The 16366-nt window shown below is 38.8% G+C and overlaps 1 protein-coding gene across 1 annotated transcript in view; it reads left to right on the top strand.

Annotated features, from left to right (window-relative positions):
- Positions 1 to 12962, top strand: part of LOC135111134 (uncharacterized) — a 30786-nt gene extending 17824 nt beyond the window's left edge. Inside the window, exons 3-4 of the mRNA XM_064024138.1 lie at positions 6398 to 6482; positions 12106 to 12962. Of these exons, the coding sequence (XP_063880208.1) occupies positions 6398 to 6482; positions 12106 to 12295 (275 nt within the window). The 3' untranslated portion in view covers positions 12296 to 12962. The remainder of the gene's footprint in view (positions 1 to 6397; positions 6483 to 12105) is intronic.
- Positions 12963 to 16366: the final 3404 nt, after the last annotated feature.

Consider the following 16366-nt stretch of genomic DNA (forward strand, 5'->3'; position numbering starts at 1 on the left):
AGCAGACAGATAGACAGATAAACAAACAAATAGAAATAATAAAACAGACAAATACACAGACAGATAGACAAAGAAATAAACTCACAAATAATCAGATATAGACAAACAGATAAACACACAGACAGACAGACAGACAGATGGACAAAGAAACAAATACACAAAGAAGCAGACAGACAGAGATAACTAAATATATGAAACAGCTGTTAGTCACACGTGATCAAGAACAAATACACACACTCACACACACACACACACACACACACACAAAGAGTAACAGGGGAGCTAAGGACTTTCCCAGGAACCTTTCAACCTTTCCAGGAGGAGGCTGAACAAAGACAGAAAGGAAGGAACGAAGGTAACGACTGCTGGGTAAAACGGATGAGCCAGAATAGGAGCGGATGAGGGAACGGAAAAAACGGTCAAGCACTAGAGAGGAAAGGGAGAGAGGACTAAAAAAGAACATTCAAAGGAGAGATACGAAGCGAAAATATGCAGTGAGTGAATGACAGCTTTATGGAGGGTAAGAAAGGGGAGCCAGGGAGACAGAAATGAAGAGAGGAAAGGTGCATGCATGGTGACAGTAAAGAGAAGAAAGGGAGGGCCATGGAAAAGATAGTTTGTGAAGCAAGCAAGAGAGGAAAGAGGAAAGGAAGGAAGGAAGGAAGGGAGAAAGGCAAATGTGACTAGTGACAAAAAAAAAAGTTAAGGAAATAAAGAAGGTAGGAAAGGATCATTCATAAGATAAAAGAAAATTTGACTTTGGAGAAAGTTTATTTTTGTGAAGGAAGGAAGGAAGGAAAGAAATAAAGGAAGGAAGGAAAGAAGGAAGGAAGGCAAAGGTGACTCGTAAGAAAAATGGTTTCGAAAGGAAGGAATAATCGAAGGAAGGAAAGAAGGAAGAAAGGAAGGAAAGAAGGAAGGAATAAAGGAAAGAAGGAAAAAATGAAGAAAAGAAGAAAAAGGATGATTTATGAAAAGAAGTATGTGAAAGAAGAAAGGAAAGAAGGAAGGAAAAAGGTGACTCATGAGAAAAGGAAGAGGAGGGTCATGAGTAAAGACCGAAAAAATATCTAGAGTAGATAGTTTTTTTTTTTTTTTCACATGAAACTGAATTTTGCACAAACAAAAGAATACCTGTTTCTGCTGGATATTTACATAACATAGCCCAAACACATCAGCTTTACCAGATCCCTGTTGAAAACTTGATGACAGCGGTATTTCAGTAGTCTGTTTAATTTGACATAGATGAGAAGACTAGGATACAGCTGTCAGTCTGACTCATCAATGGACACAGCCGTGACACGTCTGGTACCAAGAACGTGTATGATGCAAGCCGCAAGCTTTACGTCAGCGCCTCAGGGCCTCGGCCATCAGACGTCAGTACCCTCCGACACCAACCACAGGCAGTAGCAGTAGCAATAGAAAAAAAAAAAAAAAACACAAAAAGTCATTGGAGATCTCCAGCTGCAAGCAGATCTTGCCTTCAATTACTGGGAACTTAGTTTTTATTCCCACTCAACTGACACAGCTAGAAAGGATGGGCGTGTCTCTGATGAAAATTCTTGATAACCTAATTATAATACCAATATATCAAGGGAAATCCACCCATGACTTCCCACAGGAAAAATATTTATTTGATATATATATATATATATATATATATATATATATATATATATATATATATATATATATATATATATATATATATATATATATATATATATATATATATATATATATATATATATATATATATATATATATATATATATATATATACATATTCACTGAAATAAAGCACTGGGAAAAAATCACCTATTTTAGTGTTTTCATCACATATTTTGATAAAAAAAAAAAGTACGTATGACACAAAAAACTGAAATGGTCTCGATGGCAACATTTTTTTCCGATCTCTAGTCATGAGAAAGTCTGTGAAAGAAAAAAAGAAAGAGGAGAAAGAAGGAAAGAAGGGAGGGGAGATCTAAGCAATATCATGGAGATGATAAAGGAGGGAAGTAAGGAGACATGGATGAAGAGGAGGAAGTGATGGTGACTGTAGAAAGGAAGAACAGAAGTTATGGTAAAGATAGCGAGAAGGAAGGAAGAAAGGGAGGAAGGAAATACTTAAACAGGAGTGAAAGTAAAGAAGATAGTGAAACAATTTAAAAAAATAAGCGATGAAGTGAAATAATGAATAATGAAATGATAAAAGATAAAATAACAGATATAAGAAAAGGAAAAGCTAAGGACAATTATGAATTAAAGGTAGCCAGCCAGGCGAAGACGGACCAAAAGGGATTTTATCAGGTATACAGGACGAGGAATAAGGATACTGTAGGTCCATTAAAGGCAGCAGATGGGGAGCTGGTTAGTTCTGGGGAGGAGATAAGTAAACTTCTGAATGATTATTTTTAAACTGTCTTCACCCAGGAAAACATGCAGGATATGCCAGATAGTGAACAGGTGTTTAGAGCAGATGAGAATGAGAAGCTGACAGATATTTCCATAACTAAGGAGATAGTGGAACAGGAGATAGATAGGCTAAAAAAGTTCAAGTCACCAGGACCTGATGAAATATATCCCAGAGTACTTAAGGAATGTAAAGAGATTATTAGTGAGCCGTTAGTTTCTGTCTTTAGGAAATCACTGGAGTCGGGTGAGGTACCAGTAATGTGGAGACAGGCTAATGTAGTACCCATCTTTAAGAAAGGAGATAAAACTTTAGCGTCTAATTATAGACCTGTCAGCTTAACTTCAGTTGTAGGTAAAATAATGGAGTCAATAATAACGAGGAACATTAGGGAGCATTTAGAGAAACATAGCTTGATAAATCAGTCACAGCATGGCTTCACGAAGGGGAAGTCTTGCCTGACGAACTTGTTAAATTTTTACAGTAAAGTGTATGAGGCAGTAGATAATGGTGATAGTTATGATATCTTATATCTGGACTTTAGTAAAGCATTTGACAAGGTACCCCATCAAAGGCTCCTGAGAAAGGTTAGGGCACACGGAATAGATGGGAAGGTGTTAGGCTGGATAGGGTCATGGCTTGGTAACAGGCGACAGAGAGTGGTAATAAACGGCTCGAAATCCGAGTGGGGTCATGTAATTAGTGGGGTGCCACAGGGATCAGTATTAGGGCCATTGTTATTTCTAATATATATCAATGACTTGGATAGTGGAATTAGTAGTGATGTTAGTAAATTTGCGGATGACACAAAGATAGGTAGATTAATTAGGTCAGAATCGGATTATTATTAGATATGTATTAGAATCAGTACAGAGGAGAATGACTAAAAGGATACAGGGGATGAGGAGTATTCCTTACGAGGCGAGGTTGAAGCTGTTAAATTTACATTCTTTAGAGAGACGTAGGTTAAGAGGGACCTGATAGAAGTCTTTAAGTGGTATAAGGGTTATAACAAGGGAGATGTAAGCAAAATTCTTAGGATCAGCAACCAGGGTAGAACAAGAAATAACGGGTTCAAGCTTGAAAAATTTAGGTTTAGGAAGGAGATAGGAAAAAATTGGTTCTCAAATAGAGTGGTAGATGAGTGGAACGGACTCAGTAATCATGTAGTTAGTGCTAGGACACTAGAGAGCTTTAAGAGAAGATTAGACAAGTTTATGGAAGGGGATAACAGATGGAAATAGGTAGGTGTGTTTCATACAGGGACTGCCACGTGTAAGCCTGGTCGCTTCTTGCAGCTTCCCTTATTTCTTATGTTCTTATGTAAAAGAATTGGTAAAAAAGACACGGGGAAATAGGATAGACGAAAGCAAGAATAGCAAATGAGAAAGAGGAATGGCAGAGAAAGAATAAATGGTAAAAAAAAAAATCTTATTAGGTAAAATGATGAAAGAGAGGAAAACAGGATTCGATGAAAGGAAGCAGAAAAAGAAGAGCAAAAATGAGAAAGAAAGGAATGGACAAGAGATGACAGACAGATGAATAGCAAGATGGTAACACACACAAAAAAAAAAACATAAATAAAATAAAATAAAATAAAATAAAATAAAATAAATAAATAGATAAATAAATAAATAAATAAATAAACAAATAAATGAATAAATAAAAAGATGAGATGATAGGAGAGGAGGTACAAAGATGCCTATCCTAAACAACATAAGAAGAAGAGGATGGAAACTGAGGAATAAGCGAGAGAAATGGAGAGGAGACGAGAAAGAAATAAGGAAGAAAATTACACAGCTGTAAAGTAGGAAAAAGTGCCACGACACTAACGAAGTAAAAATACGACTTAGCGAAGAGAAATAAGAAGAAAGTCAAGCTGAGAAGAAGTAAATAATGAGGGAGGAAGGAAATGGAGAAGAAATCACAGAAAAAAAATGAAATTAAAAAAAAGTAGAATTAAGAAATACAAGAAAAAAAAAAAAAAAAAAAACATGGCTTAAGAAAGAGAAGCAGAAAGAAGGAAGACAACCTAAGAAAGAGAAAATGATGAGAGAAAGAAATGGAGAAGAAATGACAGAGAATAATGAATAAGATAAAAAAAGAGTAGATTTAAGAAATGCGACAAAACAGAGAGAGAGAGAGAGAGAGAGAAAGAGAGAGAGAGAGAGAGAAAGAGAGAGAGAGAGAGAGAGAGAGAGAGAGAGAGAGAGAAAAGAGAGAGAGAAACAGGAAGGAAGGGAAACTAAAGAAAGTATAAATAACGAGGGAGGAGAGAAATATAGAATGGATAAAAGAAAAATAAGGAACAAAATGTAAAAAAAAATACAGTACAATTAAGAAATGCGACAGGAGAGAAGGAAAAAAAAAAATGTCTTAGAAATGAGAAACAGGAAGAAGGGAGACAAGCTAAGAAAGAGCAAATGATGAGGAAGAGGAATGGAAAAGAAATCAGAGTAAAATAAAGAACAAAATGAAAAAAAAGTGAAAATAAAAGGAAGTGAAAAAAGGAAAAAAAATATGGTTTAAAAATGAGAAACAGGAAGAAGGGAGACAAAACCTAGGAAAGAGCAAATGATGAGGGAAAGAAATGGGAAAGAAATCAGAAAATAAAGAACAAAATGGAAAAAAAAAGTTAAAATAAAAAGAAGTACGATAAAAAAAAGAGGAAAAAAAATATGGCTAAGCTAAGAAAGAACAAATATTGAGAGAGAAAAATGGAGAAGAAATCAGAGAAATAACAAAAATGAAAAAAAAAGTTAAACTCAAAAGAAATACGATAAGAAAAGAAGGAAAAATATAGCAAAGGGAAACGGGAAGAAGAGAGGGAAGGTAAGGAATAAACAATGAGGAAGATGAAATACGGAGACACGTTATCGCGCAAGAACGAGTGACGCTGAGGAACTCCTTGGTTTAACAGCAGGGAAAGAACAACAAATGACTCCCACAAACCCCGGGGATCTCTACTTGGGTTACCTCGGGTCATGCGCCCTATCCCTAGTATACTATGATTCATAATAGTTCATAGTTCATTTACTAAGAAAGTTACAAATATTTATATGAAAAGAGATACCATAGCATGTCTACTTGGCTTGCAATTATTTCTTAACAGGTAACTACTTAATTAAAAAGACTAAAATCAATGTAAAAAAATAAACATGAAGTAAAATTGCTTACCTAGAAATATTAAAAAAAAATCAAGATAAAAGAAACAATGAGACAAAAGTGTGTTTCTGAATGCCTGTGATTTTACGAGGTGGTCTTCGAGGTCTAGGTGTATGACTAGCCTTCTTTTGTTCCCCGTGCTCAGAGTCATGTTGCAGAAGTGTGTACGTAAGACAATAGGAAATGAACAAATATGAATCGTACGTCCATAAACAAGCTAGTTTTTCCCCGCCTGCCAAGCTGTAAGTAAGCGCCACCACCCTCACCACCTACCAGCCTGACTCCCTTACGTACAACAATGAATTAACTTCGGTATCACTTGGTTTTTGCAGAGATCTGAAGGCTTTTGATTATCCTTATTACCCTCCTTTTTCTTTCAGTTTCTCCTTAATTATGTTTATTTTGAGGTCACTAAGGATAAGGTCACTGACTAAAATTTAATGTTTTTATCTGATTATGTTAGTAAAAGGAAACGGAAGTGATGCAAGGTTCTATCTTTTTTCTTATTTCAGTTTATTATGTCATATTATGTCTTAGTGTGTGTGTGTGTGTGTGTGTGCTTTCCCTAACTTCCCTGCATGCAGATTCTAGCAATGCAGTTAATGTAGTAGTAGTAGCTGTCGTGTTATATGAATCGTAACAGTGAGGAGAGGCATAATGAGCAAGCCTTTTTTTTTTTTTCATTCTTCTCTCACTACTCACACCCCTAGCCAAATGCCTCAACGCGTAAAAATAGTAGTGTAAAAATGGGTAAGATAAAATAGATAAGAGATAAGAACCAGATCATGCACAAACACTTCTTTTACTTTTATCTTTCAGAGGAGGTCAATTTTTGGACCATGGCCATCGTAGCAGTAGGGACAGGCTTCATTCTGACGGTGGCTGTCTCCATCTACTTGATCTGGTGAGTCCCACGAACATCAACCAAGAAAACTTAAGACTTTCTAGCTTCCTTGGTATCGACTGCATTCCTAAGCATTTCTTCTCTTACATTCAGCAGGTTTTAAGATACTTATCCTCCAATATTAAGTTTCTCATTTGTCTCTTTTCTTTAAGACCGACGCCTCATTGGGCCTTTTTGTCTTGGTCAGTGTCTCTCTTACATACAAAATAGTTGCTGGAAAGTTTTCAGGGATCTTTTTATGGATCTTTTGGAGAGTTTAATTAGGATTCTGCACCAGCAATGTTAAAAAATCATGAAAACCCTACTCACCATCTTTTTGGCCTCAGAAAACAGTCCTGGTGATAGAGCAAAGCGATTTTTTTTTTTTTATGTAGGCCTTATATATCCTCCTCCTCCTACTCCTCCTCCTCCCCCTCTCTTTCATTGTTGCTATTTGACCTCGTTGTCGCGGTGTCTTCAATCAAAATAAAATTAGTCAATCAATCATTCAGTCAATCAGTCAACCATTTTGCTCTTTTGTCTTTCTCTCCTCTGCAATGTTTCTTTTCTAAAGCTTTCCTCCTCATTTTTTCCCGTCCTATCCATTCCTATTTTCTTTCTTTTTTTTTTTCTAACTCTTCTCATCCCAGTTCCCTTCCTGCACTGTTTCCATTTATATCGTTTCCTCTCCTGCAGTTCTTTCTTACAACTTTCCTCCTGCATTCTTTTCCCCTTTTCTTTCCTTCTTCCTGTTTTATAATTCTTCCTTTCTCTGCTATGCTCCCTCATTTTTTCTTCCCTTCTTTTCTTCTTTTCTTTTCTCTTCCCTTCTTTGGTCTTTCCTCCTTACTCTCCCTTCATTTCCTTTTTTGTCGTTGGCTTTCCAGATTCTTCTTTCCCTTAGCCTTCTTCCCTCACTATCTTTCTCTTCCCTTCCTCTCCTCCCCTCCCTTCTTCTTCCTTTCTACAACTTTCCTAACTTGCTGCCTCTCTTTCTTTTCTTTCCTACCTCCCTTTCTGTTATTCATTCTTTCGAGTCGTCGTTCCTTCAGCTATCGTCTCTCTCTCTCTCTCTCTCTCTCTCTCTCTCTCTCTCTCTCTCTCTCTCTCTCTCTCTCTCTCTCTCTCTCTCTCTCTCTCTCTCTCTCTCTCTCTCCACGCTTTTCATTTCCTCCCCACCTTTCTTTTTATTTTCCAAGGTCCTCTCCATCCATCCCTTCCTTTCCCTGTCATAATCTTTCTTCCACTATTCTTCTCTCCCTTTCTCTGGTTTCCTTCATCAATCGTTTCCCTCGTCCATTCGTCCCTCTCTCCATCCTTCTCTCTCTCTCTCCCTCTTTCTCCCTTCATCCGTCCCTCCCACGTTCCCTTGTTGAGATCTGTAAATATTTAATCGTTTTGTTGAATGAGTTACTGACAGAAACTTCGCCTCGCTGTAGGGGAAGCTAAATATATGTACAGGAGACGAAAATTAAGATAGGTAGAAGAATAGAAAGGTTTCCTAGATCTTTAATCAAGCATTTATTACGCATACGATTGTTTGTAATGTTTTAAGTTGCAGAGGTAAATGTCCCAGTTATGTATCATTCCAGCTATGAAGGCGATATAAACTGATAGGCGAAAAGATAAGTAGAATTCATAGATCTTTTAGGGTTTATAGTGCGTACGGTTTTTCAATAACGCTTTAATCTTGCAAAAAAAAAAAAAAAAAACTCAAATATGTATCATTCCAGTTATGAAAGTGGTATAAACTGATAGGCAGAAAGATAAGTAGGATTCCTCAGTCTTCAGTCATTTATAGTACGTACGTTTTTCTTCTCTAATGCGTTAATGTTGCAAAAAAAAAAAAGAAAAACGTAAAAAAATCACCTTAATATGTATCATCCCAACTATGAAAGCGATCCACTATTTATTTCGTTTTATCATATTTTTTTTTTGTGTGGTTCATCCGTCGGGAGCTGCAATGTTAATCAAGGTACGGGAATCAATAGTACACAGCCTCCAGTGCGTCACGCGGGTTGGCGGGCTGGCGCTTGGCTGGGCTGGGCTTGGCTGGGCTGGGCGGGCTGGGTGCTGGCAGGCTGACTGGTGGGTGGGTGGGAGAGCGGTATGCAGCCAACACTAACGCACCGCCCTTACCGCTGGCGCTACAGACCCCGACGACCTGTTCTATACTGTTATACGCCCGGCTGATAAAGGAGGGCACGTGCTGCAATGTGGTGGGTGATATTTTATCGCTGGGATGATGCTGCGTGGTACAGCGATGGTCTGAGTCTGCCCTCACTCACTGTTTTTTTTTTTTTTTTTTTTAACGATCCTAAGTCTTGTAATCTGCTGGGAATCTAAGGAAGCCTGATGACTGATAAGTCTCAGCGGAACATAGGATTTCAGAGTGGGGAGAACGGTAAGGACAGTGGTTGTGAACGTTGTCTGTTACTTGACTATTGGCCATGACTGCCTTAGTTCATGGCAGGATAAGATATATATATACATGAGAACTTGCTGTGATGTGTGCGTGAATAATTTAGAAGCTTATTGTTTGTTTATCTTTCCTGCTTAGAGTGACAGTAAAGGTGTTTTATAGTCTTCGTTTTAACAGAGAGAGATTGTTATAGGTATTGCGTAGCTGTGTTAATAAGTATGATATTGTAAAACCTGGTGTTATTTTATTTTTATCTATCTATCTATCTATCTATTTATCTATCTATCTATCTATCTATCTATCTATCTATCTATCTATCTATCTATCTATCTATCTATCTATCTATCTATCTATCTATCTATATATATATATATATATATATATATATATATATATATATATATATATATATATATATATATATATATATATATATATATATATATATATATATATTTGCTTTTTTTACATATCAATGCACTTCTAATAGAAAAATTCTCATAAATAGTGCATAGCTATGATACTAAATATTGTATTACAAAAACATAAGGCTATTATTTTTTTTTCTTATATATACCTAATGTACAAAGGGCAGATAAGCAGTGGCTTCGACTATACTGTACATTCTGACGTACACAGAGAACCGAGACAGTCCAGATTGCCGCCCCGACACAGGCTGTAGGGGAGCCTCACTTGTGGCTAAACTTTCTCACTTCTTCGTGAATTTTGTTACAAACTGAATTAGGAAGTTTTGCGGAGGCGTATCCTCCTGCTGACATCTCCACCCTCTGGGGTTGGCCTGCTGTAGTACAACTTTCTCTATGACCGTAATGACACTCAACACTCACTAATGGACAAGAGCCAAGTAACACACCACGCTCCCTTCCACTGCGTTTCGGGTTTTCCTGCAACCTTAGTCCTCTGATCTTGCACCTCTCGGGTGGTAACTCTTCAACTGTTTTGGTTTCTCCTTTTAGTCCTATAAAACTGCCTGCTGAAAATTTTCCTTATAATTTCAAAATACGCCTCTTGAGTAGTCTGGAGTTTTTCTTTTTCTTTTTGTGTTTGTATTTCCTCAGTAAAATCGTCTAGAGCTACTCAAATGAAGTAAGAACTGTCATAACGTCGTTAACTGGCAGTCAGAAAGTTGAGAGACTGTCAGTAGATCAGATCAAAGAACTTTTAGATTGGGAGAAACATAAAGCACAGAGGTAGTGATTGCAAAAGTTTATTGGACTGTACAACTTACAACTCAAATCTATGCATGGATTCAATGTAAGGGTACAGTAACGGCTGAATGACGCGTCCTGTTACATCACAACAATGTTAGTCCTGCGTGAAGTGCGTGTTCAAATGTTACTGAAGCGGCATACCCTTCATGCGAGCGTATAAAATATATATATATATATATATATATATATATATATATATATATATATATATATATATATATATATATATATATATATATATATATATATATATATATATATATATATATATATATATATATATATATATATATACACTGGAGCCCATACCTCTTCTCGCACCAGAATTCGGAATTCCGCCTCGCCAGGGAGCAGAGCAGAGAGGACAGACAGGCTAAAAGCTGCCACTATCAATTGGGTCCTCTCGAGGTTTCACTTTCTGCCATTCAACAATACCAATATTCAGTAAAACGCAATTGCTGTTCTTTTCAGTCTCTTTTTTCCACTTGTACTTCAAACTGGGTTTTGGACTATCATTTCAAATATTATATATATATATATATATATATATATATATATATATATATATATATATATATATATATATATATATATATATATATATATATATATATATATATATATATATATATATATATATATATATATATATATATATATATATATATATATATATATATATATATATATCAAATGCTGGAGACGCCAACACTTATATCTTCACAACTTCTCCCCGTGTGTGTGCAGTTAGCGTATCTTTCTTAAAATCTTGACATTCTCAAGTTTTTGCGGGACTTTTCCACTTTCTGCACGCAAGCTTTCCTGAAATATTTCTAGCCAAAAATGCAAGACTCTCTATTTAAGTGCAAAGATATGCGAATTACTTGTCATTTTTTTTTCCGTTGGGCAGCCTCCAGCACTCCCTCCTGCTCGCTGCTGCCTCCCCTCACACGCTCCTGGAAGGTTTCCGTCTCTGTGGCGCGTGCCAGATTTTTTTTTTTTTTCCTTAATGGAGCGGCGCTGCGAGGTCGCTAGTACGTCTCCCTGTGTCTATATGGCAAGACTTCCACAGTTGTGCTCTCATAGGTCATATGAGGTCATCCCTGGTGACGTACATGCTTCCCCTCTTTCAGGTTATTAGAAGTATTAATAGCGGAAAAAAATGTTATTCTGTCACTCACTCTTCCCCTCTCGCTCGTTGCATAGTGAAATAAAATTCCAGTAAAATTTACATTGCTAATTGTGATTGTATTTTCAGGGGGAATGTGTTTTAGACAGATCTTCACGTGTGTGATGATAAAGTTTTCTTTCCTCTAATTTTTTAAAATATAGCCAGCACATTGTAACAAAGAGATTTAGTTCTTGGTACTTCAAGCACGGAGCCAAACTTTTCCCGGCAATCTTGTGTCTTGTCACTTTTTTCTTCTTTTAGAGGATTCAGTTGCAGGTTTTCTCTCTTTGTCAGGCAACACGTTCCTCACATTCCTGTTCATGGTTTCCCTGCTACCATTCACCGCCTCCTCCCTGCCTCTACTCACCGCCTCTTCTCTGCTTCCGCTCTCCGCCCCCAACACATTCATGCATCAGCCGTTTTCCTGCCAAGTCCGGATCCGCTCAGGGAGAATTGTAACATATATATATATATATATATATATATATATATATATATATATATATATATATATATATATATATATATATATATATATATATATATATATATATATATATATATATATATATATATATATATATATATATATATATAATAAGGTGTCCTAGAAAGAAAAGATAAAGATGGCCCTGCTCACTCCCGCCACCCACGATCTCTTCAATGTCAGCAGCCTTCAGCTGGACAATACTTCCTCCTGGGCCGTCACGCCGTTAACAAGGCTGGCCACGGAGCACCCTGAGTAATGGTCACATTCATCTCACTTTACCAGTCCCAATTATTTCGTCCCCTAACGCTGAATGCATCTGTCTTCCACAGCCAGACGCGGCTGGAGCGCCCCCTGGCGGTCCGTCAGCAGCGCACGGTGCGGTACATCAGCCACGGCCCAGATATCTACCTGCGCCCTCACCAGTGTCCTCCTACCAACGCCCCGCACCTCGACGACCTGGCTTTGACTCCCTACCACCTCCAGGAACCTCCGGAAGGAGCCACTGCCTCTCTCCATTAACCTGCCACCCGCTTGCCTACCGTGACTGAAGAAGGGTCGTGGTGACACAAACAGGAAGGCAGTTTGAATATAGAGTTTCGTTTAGATCAGCTTCGTGAAGCAATGCAAAGCAGTCAGTGACATTAAGACTAACGGGATTCAAAGCACAAATTAAATCATAAATACATTTTACGTTATTATGAAGAACATTCTCCTTATCCACCATCACTGCCACCTTCCCACGTTATTACAACACCACAATGAACAATACAGCATGATATTAACACATCGATTCATGCACACATCCCCTGCCCACAGACCCACAGTGACTTCCCTCGACAGGATCCTTACGCTCTATTAACACAGCATCACAGCATTACACCACAACACCACAACACAAAAGCACACCACACCACCACAAACCGATACACAAAAGCGCTCCACACCACCACAAACCAATACACTAAAGCCCTAGACCACAACATAAGGTAACACAACACATCATTACACAACAACCACAGCACAGCACCACACAAGACAGCACAACACAGCACCTCCTTACCCGCGTCCCTCACTCCTCGGTTAATAAATTCGTGATGGATTGAAGAGAACAGTGAAAAGAATAACGTCCCACCCTTCACTATTAGATTATTAATATACGTGATTAGAGAGAGAGAGAGAGAGAGAGAGAGAGGAGAGAGAGAGAGAGAGAGAGAGAGAGAGGAGAGAGAGAGAGAGAGTTGAGAGAGAGAGAGAGAGATGGGGAGGGGGGGTACCACCATAACCCTCGTTCCGCCAAGATAAAGTGAACGTAATGAGTCGAGAAAGATTGACAAGTCTTAATGCTGAGATATGTACTTAGTCGTCACCCTCCCCACAACACACACACACACTCACACACACACACAACACACACACATACATACTGCGGTAAGGCAGGGTTAGCCAAATGCTGTTTAATGGGTGAGATGGTGTTCGTTCAACGTGTTGGGAGGGCGGGCTGATGTGTTGCAAGACGTTGTTGCTGTGATGGCTTGTAATGAACATTGTAATGTGTACGTGCGGTTACTTCGAAAGTCAGTGGCACTCGTGCACTTCACTAACTCGACTGATCCAAACTTTTTCTTTTCATTGAAGAACGGATTTTTTTGCGTTATGTTTTCTTTTCTTCTTTTTTTTTTTTCTTATTTCAGCACTGCATTTTGCAAACAACAGAAAAGTTCGTGTTTTCTTTTTTTTTTTTCTTATTTCGTCTTCTGTTTTTATCTTCTTACTAAATCACTGCATTTCACAAAGAACGGAAGATGGTGTGCGTTCTTTTTAATTTTTTACTCTATAATATACAAACAACAAACGTGGTTTCCTTTCGCAGTGTCAAGTGATTACGTAATTGTGTAGCAGTTTCACATTCACACAGCAGACGTCATGACACAGTCTAACAACAATGTTTTAGTCACCAAGAGAACTCTGCCGTCTTTAAATGAGAGGAACATCGTACCTGTTGGAAAGCATAAATAGGGGAAAGTCTCTAAGATCAAAACTAAACGAAATACTGTGTGTTAAACACACTTGTTGTTCTAGTCACTAACAATCAAAATAAACAGAAGGAAACTAATCTGTTTCCCAACTAATAATCAAAATAGAATAAACCAATTTATTTCTTGACGCCGTACTGTGCTCCACCACCACCACTACCACCAATTCCCCTCCCCCACTCCCACGCCGCATTCACTCGCAGCCTCTATCCCTTTACAAATTTAAACAAAACAGAAACGTTAGTCTCCTTGACACCATACTGTGCCCCATTATAGCTAGTACTACAACGATCAGCACTTTCCTTTTTACACATCCTCGCAGCTTCCATCCCGCGGCAGGAAAAAGGGGAGGCTCAAATTAAATAAAAAAGAAACGTTAATTTCACTCCTGACGCCGTACTGAACCCTACCACCACCACCACCACCACCACCACCACCACTACTGCTTTTCCTCTCTCCTCTGCTCCCCTTACTCGCTCACCTCCCGTCCCCGTGCAGGAGCAAGGAGCGGATGGGGGTAGCAGCCCAGCACTAGCTTGTTAATTAAGCCAACATTTTGCTGAAGACGAGCCGTATGAGATTCCCACAGCGTGTTTTTAGAGTAAATATATGCATGTTGCAGCGGACGCAGGCTAAAGAGGTTCAGTAACTTGAAATATTGCCAGGCGTGTGTGACGGGCGGTATTATGTGTAAAGGGACTGCTGCGAGAGAGAGAGAGAGAGAGAGAGAGAGAGAGAGAGAGAGAGAGAGAGAGAGAGAGAGAGAGAGGAAAAAAAAGTATCCCCGGGCCGTAATTAAGGTGAGCCTGAATGGTCCCTCCACCTTACTGACTGCGCCGCCTCGGCTCTCAAAAGTCCCAGGACAAAAGAGCACTTCTCGTGATTAAAGGCCGCGAGGAGAAATAGGAGGAGGCCACGCAGCCCAGATCGTCTCGCCGGGTATAGTCTTGGTCATTAGCGGCGTTACCTTACCATACCTCCCTCCCACTGTGCCTACTGTGATCCCTTAACGTTGCCTTTGGTTAGCAGAGAGTCAGTTGTCAGGTTTGGTAAGATTTTCAGATGACTGAGGGAAAATATAACAGAATGGAAGTGAGTGCAGGTTGCTAAACTCTTACTGTGTTTAGCATGACCCATTAGTCTTGTCACTCGTCAGCTGAGAGTCTGTTCTCAGGTTATGTCAGGTTTTCAGGTAACCAGAGTTGTGACTGAAGGAAGACCATAATGATAAAATACAGGGAAAGTTAGCGGAGGTTACTCAACTACTGTGTTAAGCATGATCCCATAGCATTGCCTCTGGTCAGATGAGTGCCAGTTGTTAGGCTTTATAAGATTTATAAGATTATAAGATTGAAAAGAAGAGAGTGGAAGTAAGTGCAGGTTACTCGGAGCTTACTGTGTTTAGCATGACCTCTTAACCTATTGGCTCTGATCAGCTGAGAGTCAATTGTGAGGTCTGGTAAGATTTTCAGATGATCAGAGAAATTGTGATTGAAGGGAAACATCCTAAATTGGAAGTGAATGTAGGGTACTCGATTCCTACGTGCCGGCTTTACACTGATCCCTTCAGCTTGCCTCTGATCAGCCGAGAGTCAGTTTTGTAAAGAAATTTTCACGTGATCAGAGGAGTTGTGATTGAGGAATAATGTAAAGTACAACAGAAAACACTGCAGATATTTCAACTTCTCACCATGACTATACCATGAACCACATGTCCTGTTCTCGTCCAGCCCTTTGGAGCAATAGTCTCTTCTCGTTAAGGACCGACCTCGATTATTGCACGTACCCTAAGTTAACGTAACGAAACGTAACCTGACCTGACCTCAATTACTACACAGCTCCACCAGTGATTAATAGAACCATTCTCTCTCTCTCTCTCTCTCTCTCTCTCTCTCTCTCTCTCTCTCTCTCTCTCTCTCTCTCTCTCTCTCTCTCTCTCTCTCTCTCTCTCTCTCTCTCTCGTTTCTTATATTCTCTTCCATCTTCTTAACATAATTATTTTTCACATTCATAATAAGATAAACAGTATCCTTGTAACCCATTAACCTTCTTCGCACAAATAGATGCATCACAAACCCCTAACACATTCGTACAAATAGAGCCAGTGATCCCTATAGCTTCCTCAATGCAGTCAATACCCTTAGTCCTTCTCCCTTGTGTAGATCAACTAGCTCGTTTTGCAGTTTGCTGATTATGTTCTTACTTTCATGTATTTCGATCTCAACGGCTTCCTGACAAATGGCGCGTTTTATGTTCATGTATTCCTCCTCTATCGAATCATCGTTTCTTTGTCAGATGGTGTGGAGGTGGAAATTGCTGAAGCCGCTGCACTCTCATCAGGGCTTCATTAGGACTCGTCTGACTGAAAATGCTGTGTTGGTTCAAAGCGGAGTTCCTCTTAAATCAATTTACGTTGGTAGGCGGGAGCAATTTTGGCCTTATTGCATCCCGTCTGCCGGAGAACTCGCCTGAGCGTAAACTAATGAATTGCCACGGAGGGTAAGACAAAATTCCTCTCGAGTTTGGCTTAGCTCAGTAGTTCAGGTCGCTTTTTGTT

The sequence above is a fragment of the Scylla paramamosain genome, chromosome 2 (genome assembly GCF_035594125.1).
Source record: "Scylla paramamosain isolate STU-SP2022 chromosome 2, ASM3559412v1, whole genome shotgun sequence".
NCBI classification, from domain to species: Eukaryota; Metazoa; Arthropoda; class Malacostraca; order Decapoda; family Portunidae; genus Scylla; species Scylla paramamosain.